We start from the raw sequence: 17,703 nt of genomic DNA on the forward strand, positions 1-17,703 counted from the left end.
AGGCTTTTGAGAAACAAGGTTGTTAAGCTGTAACTCTTCAAATCACTAAAGACTGTAGGGTTTGGAAAGTAGGCACTTGTGAAGAATGGAGATAGGATATAATTTTTTTATTATACTCTTTGTACTCTGTATTATGTCAGTTGAGCCAGAACTTTGGAACCTGTAATGGGTATGGAATGCTTTTTTTTTCCTGCTGAAAAAATAGTTATTACCTGGTGAATGTGCATATGTACAGTAGTCCCCTCTTAACTGCAGTTTTGCCTTCCAGGGTTTTTTTACCTGTAGTCAACTGAGCTCCGCAAATATTAAATGGAAAATTCCAGAAATAAACAATTAACAAGTTTAAATAATTAAAAACAAAAAACACAAGTCAATTCACAAGGTCAAATAGATTTCAACAACTCCAAGGAATTTGGGCTCTAAATTGGTGGGCTATGTTTTATTAGAAAACATTCATTTAGTCAATCTGTAAGTTTTAGTGAACACCCACTACATGCAAGTTCTATGTTACTGTTTCCATCTGTTACCTGAGAGCATAAGATTTATCACCTGCTTAGATCAGAAGAGAATAAGAAAACCAAGAGGAAAATAATCCAGCAGCAGTCACTCAACCTCAGCACATAAACACTTTAGGTATTCAAAGGAGTGTGATTCAGTTATTCAAAAGGTATTTTTTGCTGCCCAGAACCTGCCTACTATATTAACAAAATCCTTTGTAGAATACCTTAATTTTTTTTCTAATATATATGTGGAGAATGATTGTTCACCAACTTTCATGGAATTAATTTCAATTCAACAAATAGTGATTGAATGCCCAATATGTGCAAGATAGTACAAGCCCTAAGGATTGGTGGCTGAATAATTATGACCCTTAGGTTCTCAATCTATTAAGAAAAACATATATGTAACTAAGTACTACATGAGTAATGTGAAGAAATGCATCAGGAGAACAAAGAAAGGAGCTGGTCCTTCCTTGAAAGATTAGTGGCATTTTTTAAAAGGATAGAAGAGCATTCTAGAGGAAGGGAGCCACAAGTTGAAGGTGATAGATGAAAGGAGAAAGGTAGATTAGAGGGAAATTAGTAAAGGCATGCTAAGGACTTGAGACTTCATCCAATGGGCCACAGGAAGTCATAAAATTTTTTCAAGCCATCACAGGGAGATAACATGACCAGAGTGTTATTTTAAGTAAATCATTCTAGAAGCAGAGGACAATGACCAAGAGGGAATAGCTAGAGCCAGTGTTAGGAAACTATTGCAAAAACATCAAAGGTTTTGTAAATGTAGAGTTCTGCAGAAAATATGATTGAAAAAGCCCTATGACTTAGTAGCCAATTAAATCAGTAAGGAAGAGGAAAGGGAAGAGTACTCTAAAGTATTTAGATTGAATAGCATGGTGGATAGCACTGCCAAAAACAGGGAGAAGGAATAAATGTGAATAATGATTTCATTTGGGAACATAGTGAGCTTAGGTGCTTAAGGACCTTGAACATCCAAGTAAATATGTCAATTGGACACTTGAACTCTGTGACATGGACTGTAGGTTGGGAGCCATCAGACCTTCATAGATGAAATCATCTAAGATGAAAGTATAGCCTTAGGAGCAAGGGGGAAAGACGTGAGGCCATTCACATATAAAAAGGAAAAGGGGGCAATGTAAAATATTGAAAACGAAGCAGACAAATATGGTGAGGGGGTGGAAACAACAGAGTTGAGTCCCTGGAACCAAGTGAAAAAAAAGTTTTGAAATGAAGAAGATGCTATAAAGAGATACCATAGGATGGAGACTGTTGAAGATACTGGTTTTGGAAAACATTGCACAGTTGAATATGAAGAAATTTCAATAAAGTTTTAGAGGAAATACAGACAGCAAGGAATTCATGGGAATTTGAAGTGGAAAAAAGAGCATGTAAAGGTAGAAGGAAAGAAACTGGGGAAGTTTTGTTCTGGTTTTTTGAGGTTTTGGTTTGTTTTTGTTTTTTTTTCCAGAAAATGGAAAGCCAAGTCAACGATGAAACAAAAGAGTAAGGTGAGCTGAGGATCTTGAAGAGTGAAGGGAACAAGTTTAGGAAATGGAAAAGAGAACTGATTAGAAGTGAATTATTAGAAGTTAATGCTTTATAAAGCCAACAGACATAGGTAATCACAAATTTATACAAGAGCTGGATCAAAACAGATCCAAGATTTTTCCAATGGCCCTCAGCAACCAGGAAATAACATATAGTTGGCTTAATTCAAGTTTAAGAAGTTTTAAGGTAAATGTGGCAAAAACAGTCATGAACTGAAAGCATTCAGGAACTTAGGGAGCACCATGAAAACAACCCAGAGAAACAGTAAACGGATAAAAAGATGGGTAACCTGGGAAAATGGAGGATAGAGCATCAGAAGACTGCAATGAGTCTCCATTGAGTTTTGTCTTTTTAAAGGTTTTTTAGAGCAGTTTTAGGTTTATAACGCAATTGAGAGGAAAGCACAGAAATTTCCCATATACCTCCTATCACCTTGCATGCATAGCCTCCCTCATTATCATCATCACATACCAGAATAGTTTACTTTAGGGTTCACTCTTTGTGCTGTACAAGTTGGCCCTTGGAAAAGTGGGGTTGGCAGGGGGTTAGTAGCATCTATACTATATAGGCAAAAGTCCCATATAACTTTTGACTCTACTGCCAGCCTTTCACATCCACATATTCAACCAACCACAAATCAAAAACTGCATTTTCATTCCTCAGTTGGCAATTTGTGGCTGTGAAATTGTGGTTGGAAAAGCAAAAATGCCATTTTCATTAAGAGGTTGGTTGACTGTGAATGCAATTCCCACCTATACAAACTGCTGGCTGTATTTACTAGGGGAAAAATCTCATACACAGTTCAGACCTGTGTTATCCAAGTCAAATGTATATGGATTTGGACAAAAGTATAATAATATATCCATTATTATAATATACAGAGTATTTTCATTGCCCTAAAAATCCCCTCCACTCTGCTTATTTAACTGATCCTTTTAGTGTCTCTATAGTTTTGCCTTTCCCAGAATATCATATTACTGGTATCATACTGTATATAGCTTTGATACATTGGATCCTTTTACTTAATAATATTCATTTAAGTGTCCTCTGTGGCTTTTCATGGCTTGAGAGTACATTTCTTTTTAATGTTGCATAATATTCCATTGTCTGGAGGTACCACAGTTCGTTTATCCATTCGTATGCTGAAGAATACTCAGCATAAGAATTGGTTACTCCCAAGTTTTGGAAATTATGAATAAAACATCAGTGTGTAGGATTTTGTGTGAACATAAGTTTTCAACTCCTTTGGATAAATTCCAAGGAGCCTGGTTTCTTGATCTTATGGTAAGAGTATGTTTAGTTTTGCAAGAAAGAACTAAACTCTCTTCCAGAGTGGCTCCTTATTGAGTTTTATCACAAGTTTCTTTAGTGTAGGAAATAGCAACAACAAAAAAAATTAAATCAGAGCAGAGCAGTTTTAAGCCACTAGTAGTTCAAAGAAATAGCATAGTTGATTGCAAAGAGAGTCAAGGCTTCTCAAAAGATATTTCTTACTATAATTAATAGCAGTTACTAGGGTTCACTTATAAATGTTTTATAATATTTAAATATTAAAACTCTAAGTAAAATTTTAGTAAAGGATATGAAGTTTTTGGAACACTGAGGCACTGGAAATTTTAACACTTCCTGTTCACTGGAACCTCTGCAAACCAGTGTTAACACTCTCTTCTGTGTTCTGAAGAGAAGATACTAAACCAGTTTGAGTTGGGTTTTCTATTACTTACAACACAGGTCCTGAATGATATTACAAACAACAAACACAAAAATTGGCTTAAGAAAGGGAATTTATTGGCTTATGTAACGTAAAAGACCAGCTGTAGTTAAGGCTTCAGTGTTGGTTTGATTCAAGGTCTTAGTGATGTTGTCAAGGACATGTTTCTTCCTAGCCATCCTATCTGTCATATTGTCAGTTCCACTGCAAGGCTGCCTTCTAATATGGTGTGTTACATTATACATTCAGAAGGAAAGAAAGAAGCTTCCAGAAAAAAAAAATCTTTTCTAATCCCACTGTCCTAAAATGTACCACATGACAAGTCCTGAACTGTGGTTAGGGAGTGCAATTACCCTGATTAGTTATAGCTAGTAGTGTAGTTAGTGTCTCATAAAAGCTGTGTCCTTCATGAGGGAGATGTGGTCAAGAGAGCAAAAATCAGAATAGTTAACAAGATAAGGGGAAATGTGCACAGATACACATCATACTATTTTCTTTTAGGGTTATAGGTAATATTCCTCCATGAATTAGGATTCTGTAATATATATCAAAGATATAGCTAGGAAGAAAATAGACCAGATGACATCACCTACATATAATGTTCCACTGTTGTTAAAAATATTGTTCATTATGTCCTTTTTCCTGTCTATGAACTCATGTTTCAAATTACATTTCTGTTGATGGGAGAAGTTTCTTGGGCAGCTGCAGATAGATAACTGCTCTGTAAATTATCACTTTGAGGGCTGTACTGTTCCCAGTCTGCATCTCAAGAAAACCCTTTTCCTTTATTCTAGGAAAAGGTATTACTATCTTGAGGCATAAGGTGAATTCTCTTTAGTTTGAAAATACAGTCCTTTACCAAAATGAAAAAAATAAAGGCCAAGTGGCTTGAGTCCTTTGCAGCATTTTGCCTACATGTGAATTTAAAGTTCATTTTCTCTTATGGTAGAAACACACCTAATTAATTTGGTATTCTTTTCTATGTCGCTTTTCTAGGAGGGAGAGCTAGTTTGATACATGACGAACATCTAATTAATGTTAGCTTCACTTCCTGTATATGCTTTGTAGCTGTCCTATTAGAATAAGGGGGAAATGTCAGTGAATTCTGCAGGTTCTCTGGTTATTTCAATCACTCAGAAGAGATACTTATGTTTTCAGAAGTGTGTTGGGCATTAAAGTGCAATGTATCATCTATGCCCTTCAAGAAATCATCTGGCTAGGGAGATGAGCCATGCACTTTCAAAATAGTTAAGGAACAAGAGGGAGCAGTGTGAAATGAAAGACCACAAGTAATGCTACAGAGAATAAGGGTCACAGGAAAAGAGTGCAAGGATGGTGGTGGGGAATGAAGATGTGGTCACTCTGGGAGGCTGAGGAGGATCCCTGGAAAAGGAGGACTTGAACTGGACCTTACAGAATGTTTAGGTAGGTAGAGAAAGGACATTCTGGGCATGCAGGAATTATTGACATACAAAAGATGAAAAGAAGCATTTGAGCTTCAAAGACTAATAAGACTCTCTCCTGGAAAAGTGGGACCAAATTGGGGAACAGTGAGAGGTAAGACTGGCTACAAAGTGGGGCCAGAGTATGAAAAACTTTGAATTCTGTGACAGTAGAAGCTCCCTGGAATATCTGATGAGAGAGATATGATAAGATGGGGCTAAAACTGCCTGGTTGGAAGGAGAATAACCCAGGCCAGGCTGACCAGTTACAAACCAATGTAGGAAGCCAGTGGTGAGGCCATGAGCAGCAGCAAAAGGAATGAGCATCTCCCTTCTTCAAAAAAGGGTTACAATGAAAGAGAAGAGCTCAGGCTTGATCTTGGTTCCCGGTCTTGTAATGGTGTGAGCAGGGCTGAGTTTGAGGTCACAGTTGGGCACCAAGTGAAATCATCTTGTTAACAGTTGGGGGGATACACTTAAGCCAAATCTGGGAATAATGCAATTGGAAGTGGACTTCCAATTCTACAGAATTTCTGCCAGCAAGCAGCACAATTTCTATTATTTCTGTAGTCTCTCGGTCACGTGATTGAATTTTCTGGATGCTACTTATAGGATCACTCTCATTCCAGAAGCTTCTTTGACAGATCCAATTATAACATATAAGCAAAATGGTGCCAACTATGTGCTTAGTGACCTAAAGGAAACATTGCAATTTTCAAAGAAACTAATGTCCATTCCAGGAAAACATGGCTCATTGGTGTATTTATTACCGTGTGCAGGTAGCATGACCTGTTACTTATTTAATATGAAGAAAAACATCCAGTCCCAGCACACCTATGTGCCTACATAGATCCCCAAATTCTAAATCTATGTGGTCTCAGACTTCAGTACCTGTTAATCTAAGGTTTTTATTTAAAATGACGATTCGCTGGTTCTGTTAGAGCCCTAAAATCTGCACTATTAACAAGTCCCCCAGGTGATTGTATTGTAGAAAAATATTCTCTGGAAAAGTATCCTCTTAACTCCTAGATGTCAGTTAAGCTCTCTCAACCAGCGTGCCTGGCCCATTTTAGGTGTTCAATAAGTTGTGTTGTATTGAATCAATGTGTTGCCAGCCCTTACAGCCTTAAGGCACATATTGTAACTTCTTGTATTCATAAAAATAGCAAACCTTCCAAGGAAAAGCCATCATTTTAACTATCCCAGATAAAAGAACAGCGAGTTGCTACAGATAGGAACTTGACTTGATGTCAGCCAAGCCTGGGACTTATCTCTACATTCTGGACAAGTCATTGGCCCCAACCCCAAAAAAATTATCTTTCTTCATTTTTTCCACTTAACCACACTAGCACACTACATACAAAGGTGGGCAAAAGTAGGTTTACAGTTGTTCATATGGAAAATAATGCAATAATTACATAATAATACAAAAATAAACTGTTTTGCATACTCACAACTGTAAACCTACTTTTGCTCCACATTGTATGTATCCTTGGGGAGGGGGGGGTTAAAGATGAAGAAAAACTACTTATCTCATAAAAACCAATGTAAATATGAATTGTACTGTACCCATTTCTTTTAATTTACTACACATGGGATCTCTAGGTCATAATAACCTCCTCCCTATATGATTCTGGGCCTTACATACTGAGCTAAGACCTGAAGATAGTTTCTGACTCCTGCTGATCTTTTGATCTTTGCTGGTCCTTTAATACTATTGTAACATATTTATTGATTTATTGACTGAATTACTTTTAAGATGAAAATCTGGCAATTTAAATTAAATGATATGTGACTTATTATAAGTGACTTTCAGTACAATGTTTTTTAATACAGAAAACATCAAAGACTTCAAAAATAAATACCACTGAGAAATTTATAAAAATTTCATATGAAGCCTTTGCTTCGAAGTTAGTTAATATAAATAAAACAATTTATAAATGATTTTTCATATTTTGTTCTAGGCTTCAAAGTATATTTTCTTTTAAAGATGTTTAATTAACTCTTTGCTTACTTGTTTTTTTCCTTTTTCCTACCAAAGCATTTTAAGTAGAAATAGTTGTCTGTAAGTCTCTAAACATATTTTAAAACTTCCAAAACTGATTATTTAAATCATTTTATACAGGATTTTATTGAGTCCAATTTAATTTGCAGAGTAACTAACAAAAGAACAATGTTAGATAGGTCTTTTAGAAGTGTAACTAATACCCAGGTATTCTCTTATACCACTGGATAATAACTTTTTAAAATACTGAATAATGTATATAAACACTAGGGGATATAAATTCATCTAAATTGCGCATCCTATATATATCCCAACATTGGTGCCCATTTATAAGCTTAATATGTTCTCAGGCATCTTCTCTGAGTGGCTGCTTTGTATTTTTAGTTGAATCCAATAACCCATCAAGCAGATATTAAAGTACATTTATAAAAATACATGGATGCTTAGATAGATGTATATTCCAGACATGAAAATCCTTACGGGTGGTAAAGAAAATAATAATACTTTAAGAGATTTTAAAGTGGTTATTTCCTGATCTCTTTTTTCTCCAAACATTAGACGAAGCTGCATTGTTTACAAAAATTTATTCATACAAATTTTACACACTTTATATAACAGTTATCAAAGTCCTAGTTATAGATATCATGTGTGTAATAATACTTGGTTAAGATGTTTTTTTATAATCATTTGCACACAAAATAAGAGCTTCAAGACTAACATCTACCTAAATTATCACTATATATCATAAATCTGCTCCAGGTTAGTAAGGCTGTTGGCATTTCTAAAAAGTATACAAAAGATTAAACTGGATGATCACTGTAAATGCTTGCAACTAGCCACAAAAACACTAAATTAGACTTCATAAATAAAAGGTTAACTAGAGCCCTATTTCATCACTAACAGCTGACACAAATACAGAAAACTCTGCCCAATATCCAAGAAACAAATAATTAAGACTAAAATGCAAGCCGATGTGTTGCAGCATTGTAGGGCCACTAAATAGCCATCTGTGATTCGTGGCGATTTAAAAGGCGAAGAAAGGCACTACAGCTGCAAACTGTGTCCCCATGTCACATTGCCTGAGGAGACTGCAGAATTAAAGAAAGATTGATCCCGGTACACAGGACTGAGGCATAGATCGAATGCCTCTGTGCTTTCACTGTTTGCAATGTGATCTCCTGGCAGCATCCATCCCGCCTGGGAATGCAAATCCAATTCTGTTTTCTTTGATTTATGACTTCATACTGACAAAATCCGTAAAGAAAAAGGAAAGGTCCTTTAAACTTTACAAGCTAATGTTTAATCTTTTCTGGTTCTTTTTTTTCCCCCCCAAAAGAATTTGTGTCTGAAATTTGGGAGTTTGGCTGGTTTGCGTGTTGTTGCTTGATCTGGTTTTTGGGTGCAGGTTCTTTTGTTTGTAGAGATTACTCAGTATGTTCAAGAAATTGATAGGAAACAGACAAACATGCTTTCTGTAGCCAAGAAAGGATACAAAGGGAAGTTCTCAGGGTCTATTGGAGCTTGCTTACCTTACTCTTGACCACAAATATAAGATAGTACTCATACATAAGATGAGGTTTAAATGATTTATCAGTTAGTAAAACTGAGCAACATGTGAACACTACACATTCTGATATGACAAAGATTGGTTTTATGAAATAAATTTTACTAAGCAATAAGCCATAATGTAGAAAAATACATTTTACCTACAAACTCAATAAACAAGAAACAAAAGATTCATATTTAGTGCATAATTACTTAGTGATAACTACATAGGGTTTCCTAAACTTTACAATAAGTGCTTGCATCAAACAACAAAAAAGTAAGACACAGTCACAAGTTTAAGAGAAGTGAATGGAAAATGGTAAATGAACTTAAACAGTGCAAGAGGGTAGGAAGGAGGAGTCTTCAGAAAAACCACAAAAGTAAAGGGTGGCTCCTACAGAGCAGGGTTCCAAGGGGAGTGTCCTGGCCATTTCACAAGATGAGAAGCATGGACAGCACTGGAGAAAAACACATTGTACTTTGCATTCGTTTCCAACACCCAGCACCCAGTCTGTCAGGCTGGGAACCTAAGGTGGGGACTCAGCTTCACCCCAGCATCCCAGAGCTGGGGCTGCCCTAGAACAGTCCCTCTCCAGAGTCCTCCTCCTACTGTGCTATGCTCTGCCCCGTCCAGTATACCTACATTTCTTCCACTTTGTTCCAATTGTCCTAACCTTGGGATATTGGGTTTCCTGGAAGTACAGAAAAGGGAGCTTCCTACCCAAGTCTCCCTCCTCTGCACAATCTCCCAACTCTTACCCCAGGGAGTAGTATGAACTCTGGGGAGAAGCACAATTTAGATAGAGCTGTTGTTTTATCGGGAGAATTTCCTTCTGGGCTAAGAGTCTGAAAAGAGACAAATACACATAAAAAGAGAATCAAAGAAAGCAAAAGTATTAGAATTGTCACCCAGCAAGGGGAACAGTGCCTAGTTGAGTTGGGCTGGGATTGAAGCAGCCTGCCCCAGAGACTCACTGCGAAAAGAATGTCCTATAGCAATTCGTCCAAATCATTACCTCAAAATCTCCCTGGAGCAGGGCATCATTGTTTATGTACAGTAGCAAATGGTCAGTATTAATATCTTCAGGCCTGTTGTGGATAAAAATACTATCCTTTTAATTCCAGTTTACAAAAATAGGAGTAATATTCAAAACAATGATTGTCTATTTTTCTATTTTATATAAATACATAGACAGCTCAGGTAAATTTTCAATCCTTGTGCACACTTTGTATGAACTGCTCTCTATTATACTTATATATATTCTTAAATATATATATTTATAATATATATCAATAATTGGTCCACAAAGTATATCTGTGCATTCTCTAGTGCTTTGTAAAAAGAAAACCAATATTATTATCAAAATATTCATTTAATGGCTTCACTTCATACATAAATACATGTTTGGATAGAACACATGAGCGATGACTGTTCAGTTTGTTGGGAAAATGACTTTTCATTGTGTCAAGGTTGTATACACGGTGGCGTAGCTGGTAACTCATCGCTACAAATACGCTATTCGGCGTCCTTTGTTTTTAACCCTTTGTTTATACCTTTTCCCTAGGACGGCAGCCAAGTATTTCTTGACAGCCATTTGTTTCCGGTAGCGACTGTAGCTGTCCGTGAAGATTCCGTCCGAGTGGCGCTTGGAGAGCGGATCTGAGTCGTCTTTGGTGTCTCTGCCTCGAATCCCACTGCAAGGACAGGGTCGGGAAGAGGATGGCGGGGCGGGAGACACAGGTTCAATAGCTGCGGGGGAGCAGGCGGGCCCCAGCCCGGGCAGGAGCCTGCAAAAAGGGCAAGGGCTCTCCCTGCCCTCCGCACCGCCTTCCCTCCCAGTACGAGCCGCAAGGAGAGCTGCGAGGGAAACCTTTCATTCCTCCCTCCCCACCGAGGATTTCCTGGCACCCAGTCCTTGCAGGAGGGGCCCGGTCTGAGGTCCTCGCCAAATGCCCACAATTGAAGCCTAACCTCTGTCCATGAGATACGATTATCCAGTCCGTGCATTTTCCCTGAATTGTCCTAACAGAAAATAACGAAAAAGCACTAAATGCCACGTCGGCTATTGCCATGGAGTTTACATGGATCCTCAATTTCTACCTAGTCAGACATAAGCACTCTCCTTCTGCATGCTAAATTGAAAAACGTGATAATAATACAAGTCGACAGACTGTAGGCAATATCTTTCAATACATGAATTATTCATTACGAAAAATGTAATCTGTTTCCCCATGGGCTTTATTAAAATGCCGCCTTCTGCTGAGAGATGCTACACACCAGCCCTTTGCTCTGGCTATGTCTGGCAAGAGCAAAAACTGTTTGTTTTCCTAAATGTCCAAATTTGAGGGTGTGTTGGTTTCAAGTTCAGTTTACAGTAAAATAAAAAATTTTTAAGTCAAGCTTAGAGAAAGTTACAGCACATCATCCCGCGAAGCTTGAAGGTTTTGAATGACTGCGGGGGCTACTTGGTCTATTTTTTTTTTCTTTTTCTTTTCTTTTCTTTAATTCAAAACAGATCAAACCACCTGGTTTTCCTGCTCTTTTTTTTCTCTCTCTCTCGAACCTGAGCTCTCTCCCCAAACTTCAAGTGCCACCTCGGCATCTTCACGGGTGGCCGGGAACTCGCCCCGCACGCTCCACACACCCTGCCGCGCAGATTCACCCTCGGTTGGCCCCACGTGCACGCAGAACGTAGGACCGCACCGCCCACGCCGCGCGCTGGGAACACAGACCCACCCCGGCGCACGCGCACCATCACGCGCCCGTTAACTCTTTCGCAAACTCTTACCCCACGCCCTTGGCCACGAGCTTCTGCAGTAATTTCTTGCGGGAGAGCTGGTCCAGCACTTTGCTGTAGGCCTTGTTAAGGATCACATGAGCGACATCTCTAACCGGGAGGCAAAGTGCCCAGGATCACTGCCTCGGTCCCCTAGTGGCTGCCCAGGTCCCCCGCTGGGCACGCTCCCCACCCCCCACCTTGGCGCTTCGGGAGGCTGACGGGATACCCTCAGAAGCCCAGAACTCCTGAATAACTCTTTTGGGATGTTCCCGTGAGTGACTGCCAGGAACGGAAGTTCTTCCTGCCCTCTTGGGTGGTAGGTGTGGAGTTTCGACTCTCCACCGGCTGGGCGCGCACATTTACTGCCGTCCCTTGACTACAGACCTTTCGGTCACCGGGCGGCCCTCCCGTTCACATAGACCTGCCCGCAGCTAATTTGCTGTTGCAGTCGTGGGGACCAGGAAGAAGAGAGCCTTGAAGGCTTCTATGAAAAAGAACCTACGGGGTGGGCCAACACACTGCCCCTCCCACCACCTCAGTCCCGAGGCGCGGTTAGTACCTTATCTCCCCCGGGTGGTTGAGCGCTTCGCCTTCCCGGGGCGCAGAAGCTGGGTTCTCCACGCCCGGCGGCTCCAAATCATAGAAGTTCTGCAGCTGGTTTCCGTCCTCGTCGTACGCTTCGTCGTACGCTTCGTCGTAGGCTTCGTTCTCCAACCTGCAGGGGTAGCGGGGGACGGAAGCAGTGGTCAGTAGAAGTGCGTCCTAGGCTCTGCGGCGTTCCCCCCAAAATGGGCTCGCTCTGATTTTTCTTCCTCCCAAATGTCTCCCACGGATCTCTTCTTCCCGGACCGGGTAGGGGTAGGGGTAGGGGTAGGGGTAAGAAGGAAACTGCATCCAAATGAAATTTCCACCCCGCTAGGCGGCTCTCCCAGGCCTCCTTTCGCGGGTGAAGGGTCGTCTAGCAGGGCCGCAGCCTGAACGAGCACTGGGAGGCCGAGGCATCTCCGCAGACGGCGCACACCTGGCCTCCGAAAAGGACCTCCCTGCTGCCGGCCTGGCGCCCTACAAGCAGCAGCAGGCGGGGACGAGAAAGGCACTAGGAGAGGAGGCGCTGGCCAACGTGAAGACCCGATGGGGGAGGCCAGCAGCGTAACAGAAAGGGTGGATGGATGGGGTGTACAGCTGCCAACTCCGGCAACCACCCCCACCTAGCTTCTGAGCCCAGGGGAGCCCTTCCCCGCGCAGATGTAGGTCACGGAGAACCTCCAGCTTCTATTTTAGGCCGGAGAGGATCAGGCAAGAACACATATAATAACAAATGCCTCTAAACTTAGTAAGTTTGGCGGCAGCTCATTCTGTGGCGTATCCGTGCCCTCCGTTGGCTCTCGCCCAGGGAAAGGGCCTTTGAAAATAGCTGGGGATGAAATGGGGCTTTTAAGTACACCAAATAAATAGTTCTCGATAATCTGTTAGGGCTGGTGGGGCGATGGGACCGCATCTCAAATTTGAGTATCCGAAAAATAGTCAACAGGGACCGAGAGCCATCAAGAGCTCAGGGGCCTCGCAGTCGCCCTTGCCTGTCGCCTCTAGCCTGGATATAGGGCGGGGAGAGGTGGGTAAAACAAAAACTCCTTGCTTTGGGCCGCAGGAGAGACTCGGAAAGTGGCGGGGGGCAAGTCACACTCTAGGGGGGATTAGAGTCACAATTCGTTACCCATTTCGCCTTTCCTTCCTCGGTGGAGAGGTAAGGGCAAGGCAGGCACATCCCTCCGCCTCCTCACACCCAGCCTTTTTCCCCAGGCGCCGCAGCTCTGCCCTTACCCGCTGGCCAGATCCCCCGGGTCCTGCTGGCCATCTCCACCCTCCCAGTACCCAGATGCTGGCGTCCTACTACTAAAACCAGAACCTAGCTCTCGGGCCAAATCAACGGTCAGCGGCCCCGAAGGTGCGTTTTGAGGGCACGGCTCGGAGAAGCAGTTTTGCTTCAGGCGTAACTCGCACTCCTCGCTGCCAGGAGCCGGGTGCACCGCGAGACACGAACGCATCTCTGCAAAGCGAGCTCACACTGTCTGGTTGACCCGTGGGGTCCTCTGGGGCTGAGGTGGGGAACCCGACTGTTTAGAAACCAGGATTAAGAAAAAAGCCTGGGCTGCTCCTTCGGAGGCGGTCAGGGCTGCACTGATCTTGCTTCCCTACTTGCTTTCCCTTCCTTGCATCCGTTGCGCCGGTTTTTTCCCCCTCCCTTGCAGACTCATTCCTGTTTTTCCTTCTCTCAAATCGTTTTTCCTCAACCATACCCAGCCAACACTCCTCCTCCCCAAGACAGCCTGAGACTCAAAATGCAGTTGGAGAACATAACACTTTAGAGAAAGCTCTTCCAGGGTAAAAAAAAAATTGAATTGAGGGTGAGGGAGACCCCTTCACGATCGTGCAGAACAAGCTGCAACAAAGCAAAGTCCCTGGGAGCTTCACGCTCAACCCTCCAGCCTGGCTCTCGGAGCCGAGAATCTCCTAACTCCAGCTGGGAACAGGAAAAAGAAGTCAAGCTCTGGACCATGCCCTGCCCTCCTCCCGCGGGCGGGGCTGGAGGTGGATAGGTTTCTCCAGCCTGAAGAAGCGCTTGTTTCACCCGGGACCTTTGGCTGCCTTGGGCTGGGGGAGGGGCGCCAAGCCGAAGTGGAGTCTGCCCGGTCCTTGGGCTGAGCCGGGGCCAGGAACCCGCCGCTCGACCTCAGCCGGCAGCGGAGGCGCTCTGGAGCGCGTGGGGAGACGGTCGGAGCCGGGACCGAGGAACCGAGGAACCGCGGAACCGCAAGAGGACGATCATGACGAGGTGTCGGGGTAAGAGAAGCCCAGCCTCAATTCATCCAAACAGCCAGCACCTACCTGGTCCCAGGGAACTGGAGTCCGGTGGTGTCAGGTAAGCAGTACACGCTGCTGTGCATTATTATCCCGTAGACCAGCAGGGCCAGCCTTGCTCCGCTACACATGGTCATTCTGTGCAGGATGGGAAAGAGGGCACACAGGCGTCAGAATGCCCCTGGCCTTCCACCCTCCAGTCCTGAGAACTCCCGGAGCTGGGGGAGGGACTGAGCAGAAGGCTCCGGGTGTTGAATACCCCTCAGTGACAGCCCGAGCTCGCCCTGCCACTTCCTTGTCGCTATATATAGTTAGAAAATTATATATATATTATATATATAATATATATATATATTCGCCAGACCTGGTGTGAAGGAAAGCTAACTAGTACCCTCATGCCGGCAAAAGAATCAGCAATCGAGTGAGCCATTTGGTTTGGTGAGACTCCCCCACCCCCTTATCATTCAACTCTTACCGCCTCTCGTAGAGGGTTTGCTGCCAAGTAGGACGGTGACCAAAGGGTTCCTCCAAGTTTCTGCGCTGGAATCACAACCCAAAAGGAATCGCCGTCTGGTGTTAGTGTCTAAGGAGAAGCCGCAGGAACAAACAGGAGCAGCAGGAGGAGCTGGAGGACTTGTTTGCGGAAGCCAAAATTCTGTTCAAAAGTTTGTAGAGGCACAGAACTAGGAAGGAGCGTGATACTGAGAACCAGGCGAGGAGAGAGATGTAGAAGGAAGAAAGGAGGGACAACGAGCTAACGTAGGGGTGGAGGACAAAGTGGCCTAAGTCCACCAGGAAACAGAAGTTAAATGATAAGGAAAAGAGAGAAAGTCAAAGAAGGAGAGGAAGGAAAGAGAGAGGGCCAAGGCGAAGCCGGCATCTGAGGGAGCCGCCCGGTCAGGCAGCTGCGCGAGTCGGCAGCGCCTTCTCTGCTCTGAGGTCCCTCTGGCTGCGTCTGAAGCTGCGGCTTCTTCTTCTACTGCCAGTGGATACAGGGGTGACGGGCCCTCTGTTCCTATTTATATATGCAGTGGGCTGAAATCTATCCGAACATGGTTTTAGAAGAGACTTCTTTGTAACATCTGTCTGCCTATGGCCTTTAAATACAGAATATTTTGTTGCACTGTTGCGCTCATGAAATGACTTCCTTTTTTTTTTTCTTTTTTTTTTTTCAGTCACGCAATGATCGGGTATCAGAAAAAGACGTCAGCATCCTAGTCCCTCAAGGAACATATTAACTATTCTGTGCTGGCCTCTTGGATGATAAGATCCGGAGTCATCCACTTCTCATAAACACCTTTCACTCATACAATCCAATTTTTAAGAAGTTCTATTATTTTGCCGGTTTTCAATTTTTCCCGTTTCTCAAAGATGGGTAGAGAATTCATAGAACTTCAGTCATGGTAAAAGTCATATTTTTAACGACGTCCCTACTATTTCTCTTTACTTTTCATCAAGCCCTAGCAATCAGAGCTCTGGTCTCTGGAATAAGCACCATCAAGCTTTCCTATTAATAAATTTAATTTAGATCTCCTAGTTTCTTGCATATGTTCTTTCAGGCAGACAATTAAATGTGGAAGTCGTTTTATTTTTAAAGGGAAGTCTTGCAGGATTTTCAGTAAATTGCTAATGAGTCTGCTGTCTTGACAGGCTGGCTAGGAGTAGATTGATTAGAGTTAAAGCTGCATCCAGAGCGTGGCTCTGAGTGTTGAACCTGTCTGGTCACAGATGCTATGAACATTAAAAATTGCCCCTGATTCAATTTTTCACCAGAGCCTCTAAATCTGAGGATTTGGCAGTGGTACCATTAATGTGGCAATCCATTGCCCAAGTACCCCACTGTGTTCAGATACACACCCCCTTGCAGTATCCATAAATGCCCTGAAAGCTGAGAATGGTCCAACCCTTTTAGATTTCAGTATAGGGCATTCTATGTCTCCTCTTAGCCCTGGCTTTTGGAGCTCTGGATGATGTATTTGGACACTTTCACACTTTCTGTGGCTCTTACTGATTTGAAGAATTGAAACTGTGAGATTGTGCTTTCCTCAAAAATTCCACATTTAAGAATTTGGGAGTGAGAAATGTTTTTCCCCTCTATATTTACAATTTAAGTTTGTTTAGAGACATGCCTACATACTGGTAAAGCACGAAGATTCCCAGTACAAATTCACTTGCTGAGGGTTTCTAACAGGAATCCCTCTGTTGGGAACCATAAATTTTTTTTTTTAACTGAAAATGATGTGGGAAGAGGAAAGCAATAAGGGAATACCACATCCACCGAGAGGCCCAAGAGGCTTCCGAGTCCTGCGTAATTTAAGATTTGTAAATTTCTGCTCCAGTAAAAGAACTTGGGTCTATTTTTTTCAAAAAGGATATAGAGCCATCAATAACCATTAGTGTGTGCATGTTAATTATTTGGATCTTAAAAATTCAAGGAAATGGCAATTTAGTGGGAGTGTTTCCTGTTACTATGATTTGAATCTAACATTTAAATAAGCTGTATTAGTTCTGCCTGCTTTTCCTAAGACAAAATTATAATGCTGCTCGTTTCAATGCCTTTCTGGCTCTCTTATTTCAGATTTAATTCTTCCTCCAGGAAGACAAAGTTTGCTTATTCTTCCCTAGTATTGGCTAGACACTGCTTACTTCCCCTTAGTTTATTCCTGGGGATGCGCCCAGATTGCTTGCCTGCAGTAATGCCTCAAACCGCACCTACATGGGAATGTATTTCTTTGTCTCCACTGAATATAGACACTGATTTAAGCTGGAGTGTTTACATGTGTGTGTTCCATGTTCAGCTCCGCCTCTAGGGTAAGCCTACACACAAAGAGCCCAAGGTGAACATCCCCTGATAACCAAGCAGACAATATATTTTTTTTACTAAAGCACCCAAAGCTATGACCGACTCTGGCTTTCCTGTCTTCGGCCTTGCTTCACGTCAAAGATAAACTCCATTAAAATCCTTACTCCTACACGAATTCTGAAATGAGTTCAATCTGTAGAAATACTTCAAAATTTCCAAGGTTCCTCGTACAAATTCACTACTCAACTTTAGTAAAGGGAGCCACCATGTGGGGAAGTTTGTTGACTTCATAGCCTATTAAAGGGGGAAAACCACAAACACCATTAACTTAGTGGGGAAGGTGGAACTGCTTGCACTCCACATACCCTCAAGACTGAATTGCACCTTTGGCTTACAAAGTCTGTGCCACTTCCCCTCTTCTCAAGGAAAGCACATTCAGTGCGGAACTCAGGGCCCGCACTTCAAACCTACCGGCCTCGGGAACTGAAC

General features: G+C 42.4%; 1 protein-coding gene across 1 annotated transcript; it reads right to left on the reverse strand.

Annotated features, from left to right (window-relative positions):
- Positions 1 to 10,277: 10,277 nt before the first annotated feature.
- Positions 10,278 to 14,548, reverse strand: ADCYAP1 (adenylate cyclase activating polypeptide 1). Its single transcript, XM_054583827.1, has 4 exons — positions 14,439 to 14,548; positions 12,112 to 12,267; positions 11,562 to 11,660; positions 10,278 to 10,467 (listed from the first exon to the last, which is right to left on the reverse strand). Exons 1-4 carry the CDS (start codon positions 14,546 to 14,548, stop codon positions 10,278 to 10,280), a joined length of 555 nt encoding a protein of 184 aa, XP_054439802.1.
- Positions 14,549 to 17,703: the final 3,155 nt, after the last annotated feature.

This window comes from Pteronotus mesoamericanus, unplaced genomic scaffold (genome assembly GCF_021234165.1).
Source record: "Pteronotus mesoamericanus isolate MK-2021 breed Mesoamerican mustached bat unplaced genomic scaffold, CSHL_Meso_final contig_74, whole genome shotgun sequence".
Lineage (NCBI taxonomy): Eukaryota > Metazoa > Chordata > Mammalia > Chiroptera > Mormoopidae > Pteronotus > Pteronotus mesoamericanus.

Excerpts from the sequence above, each read along its gene's own strand:
- ADCYAP1 (XM_054583827.1), bottom strand. The coding sequence starts at position 14,548 with ATGACCATGTGTAGCGGAGCAAGGCTGGCCCTGCTGGTCTACGGGATA. Across the intron at positions 12,268-14,438 it reads CTCCAGTTCCCTGGGACCAG|GTTGGAGAACGAAGCCTACG; the intron begins GTAGGTGCTGGC and ends CTACCCCTGCAG. Across the intron at positions 10,468-11,561 it reads CTCGTGGCCAAGGGCGTGGG|TGGGATTCGAGGCAGAGACA; the intron begins GTAAGAGTTTGC and ends CTGTCCTTGCAG.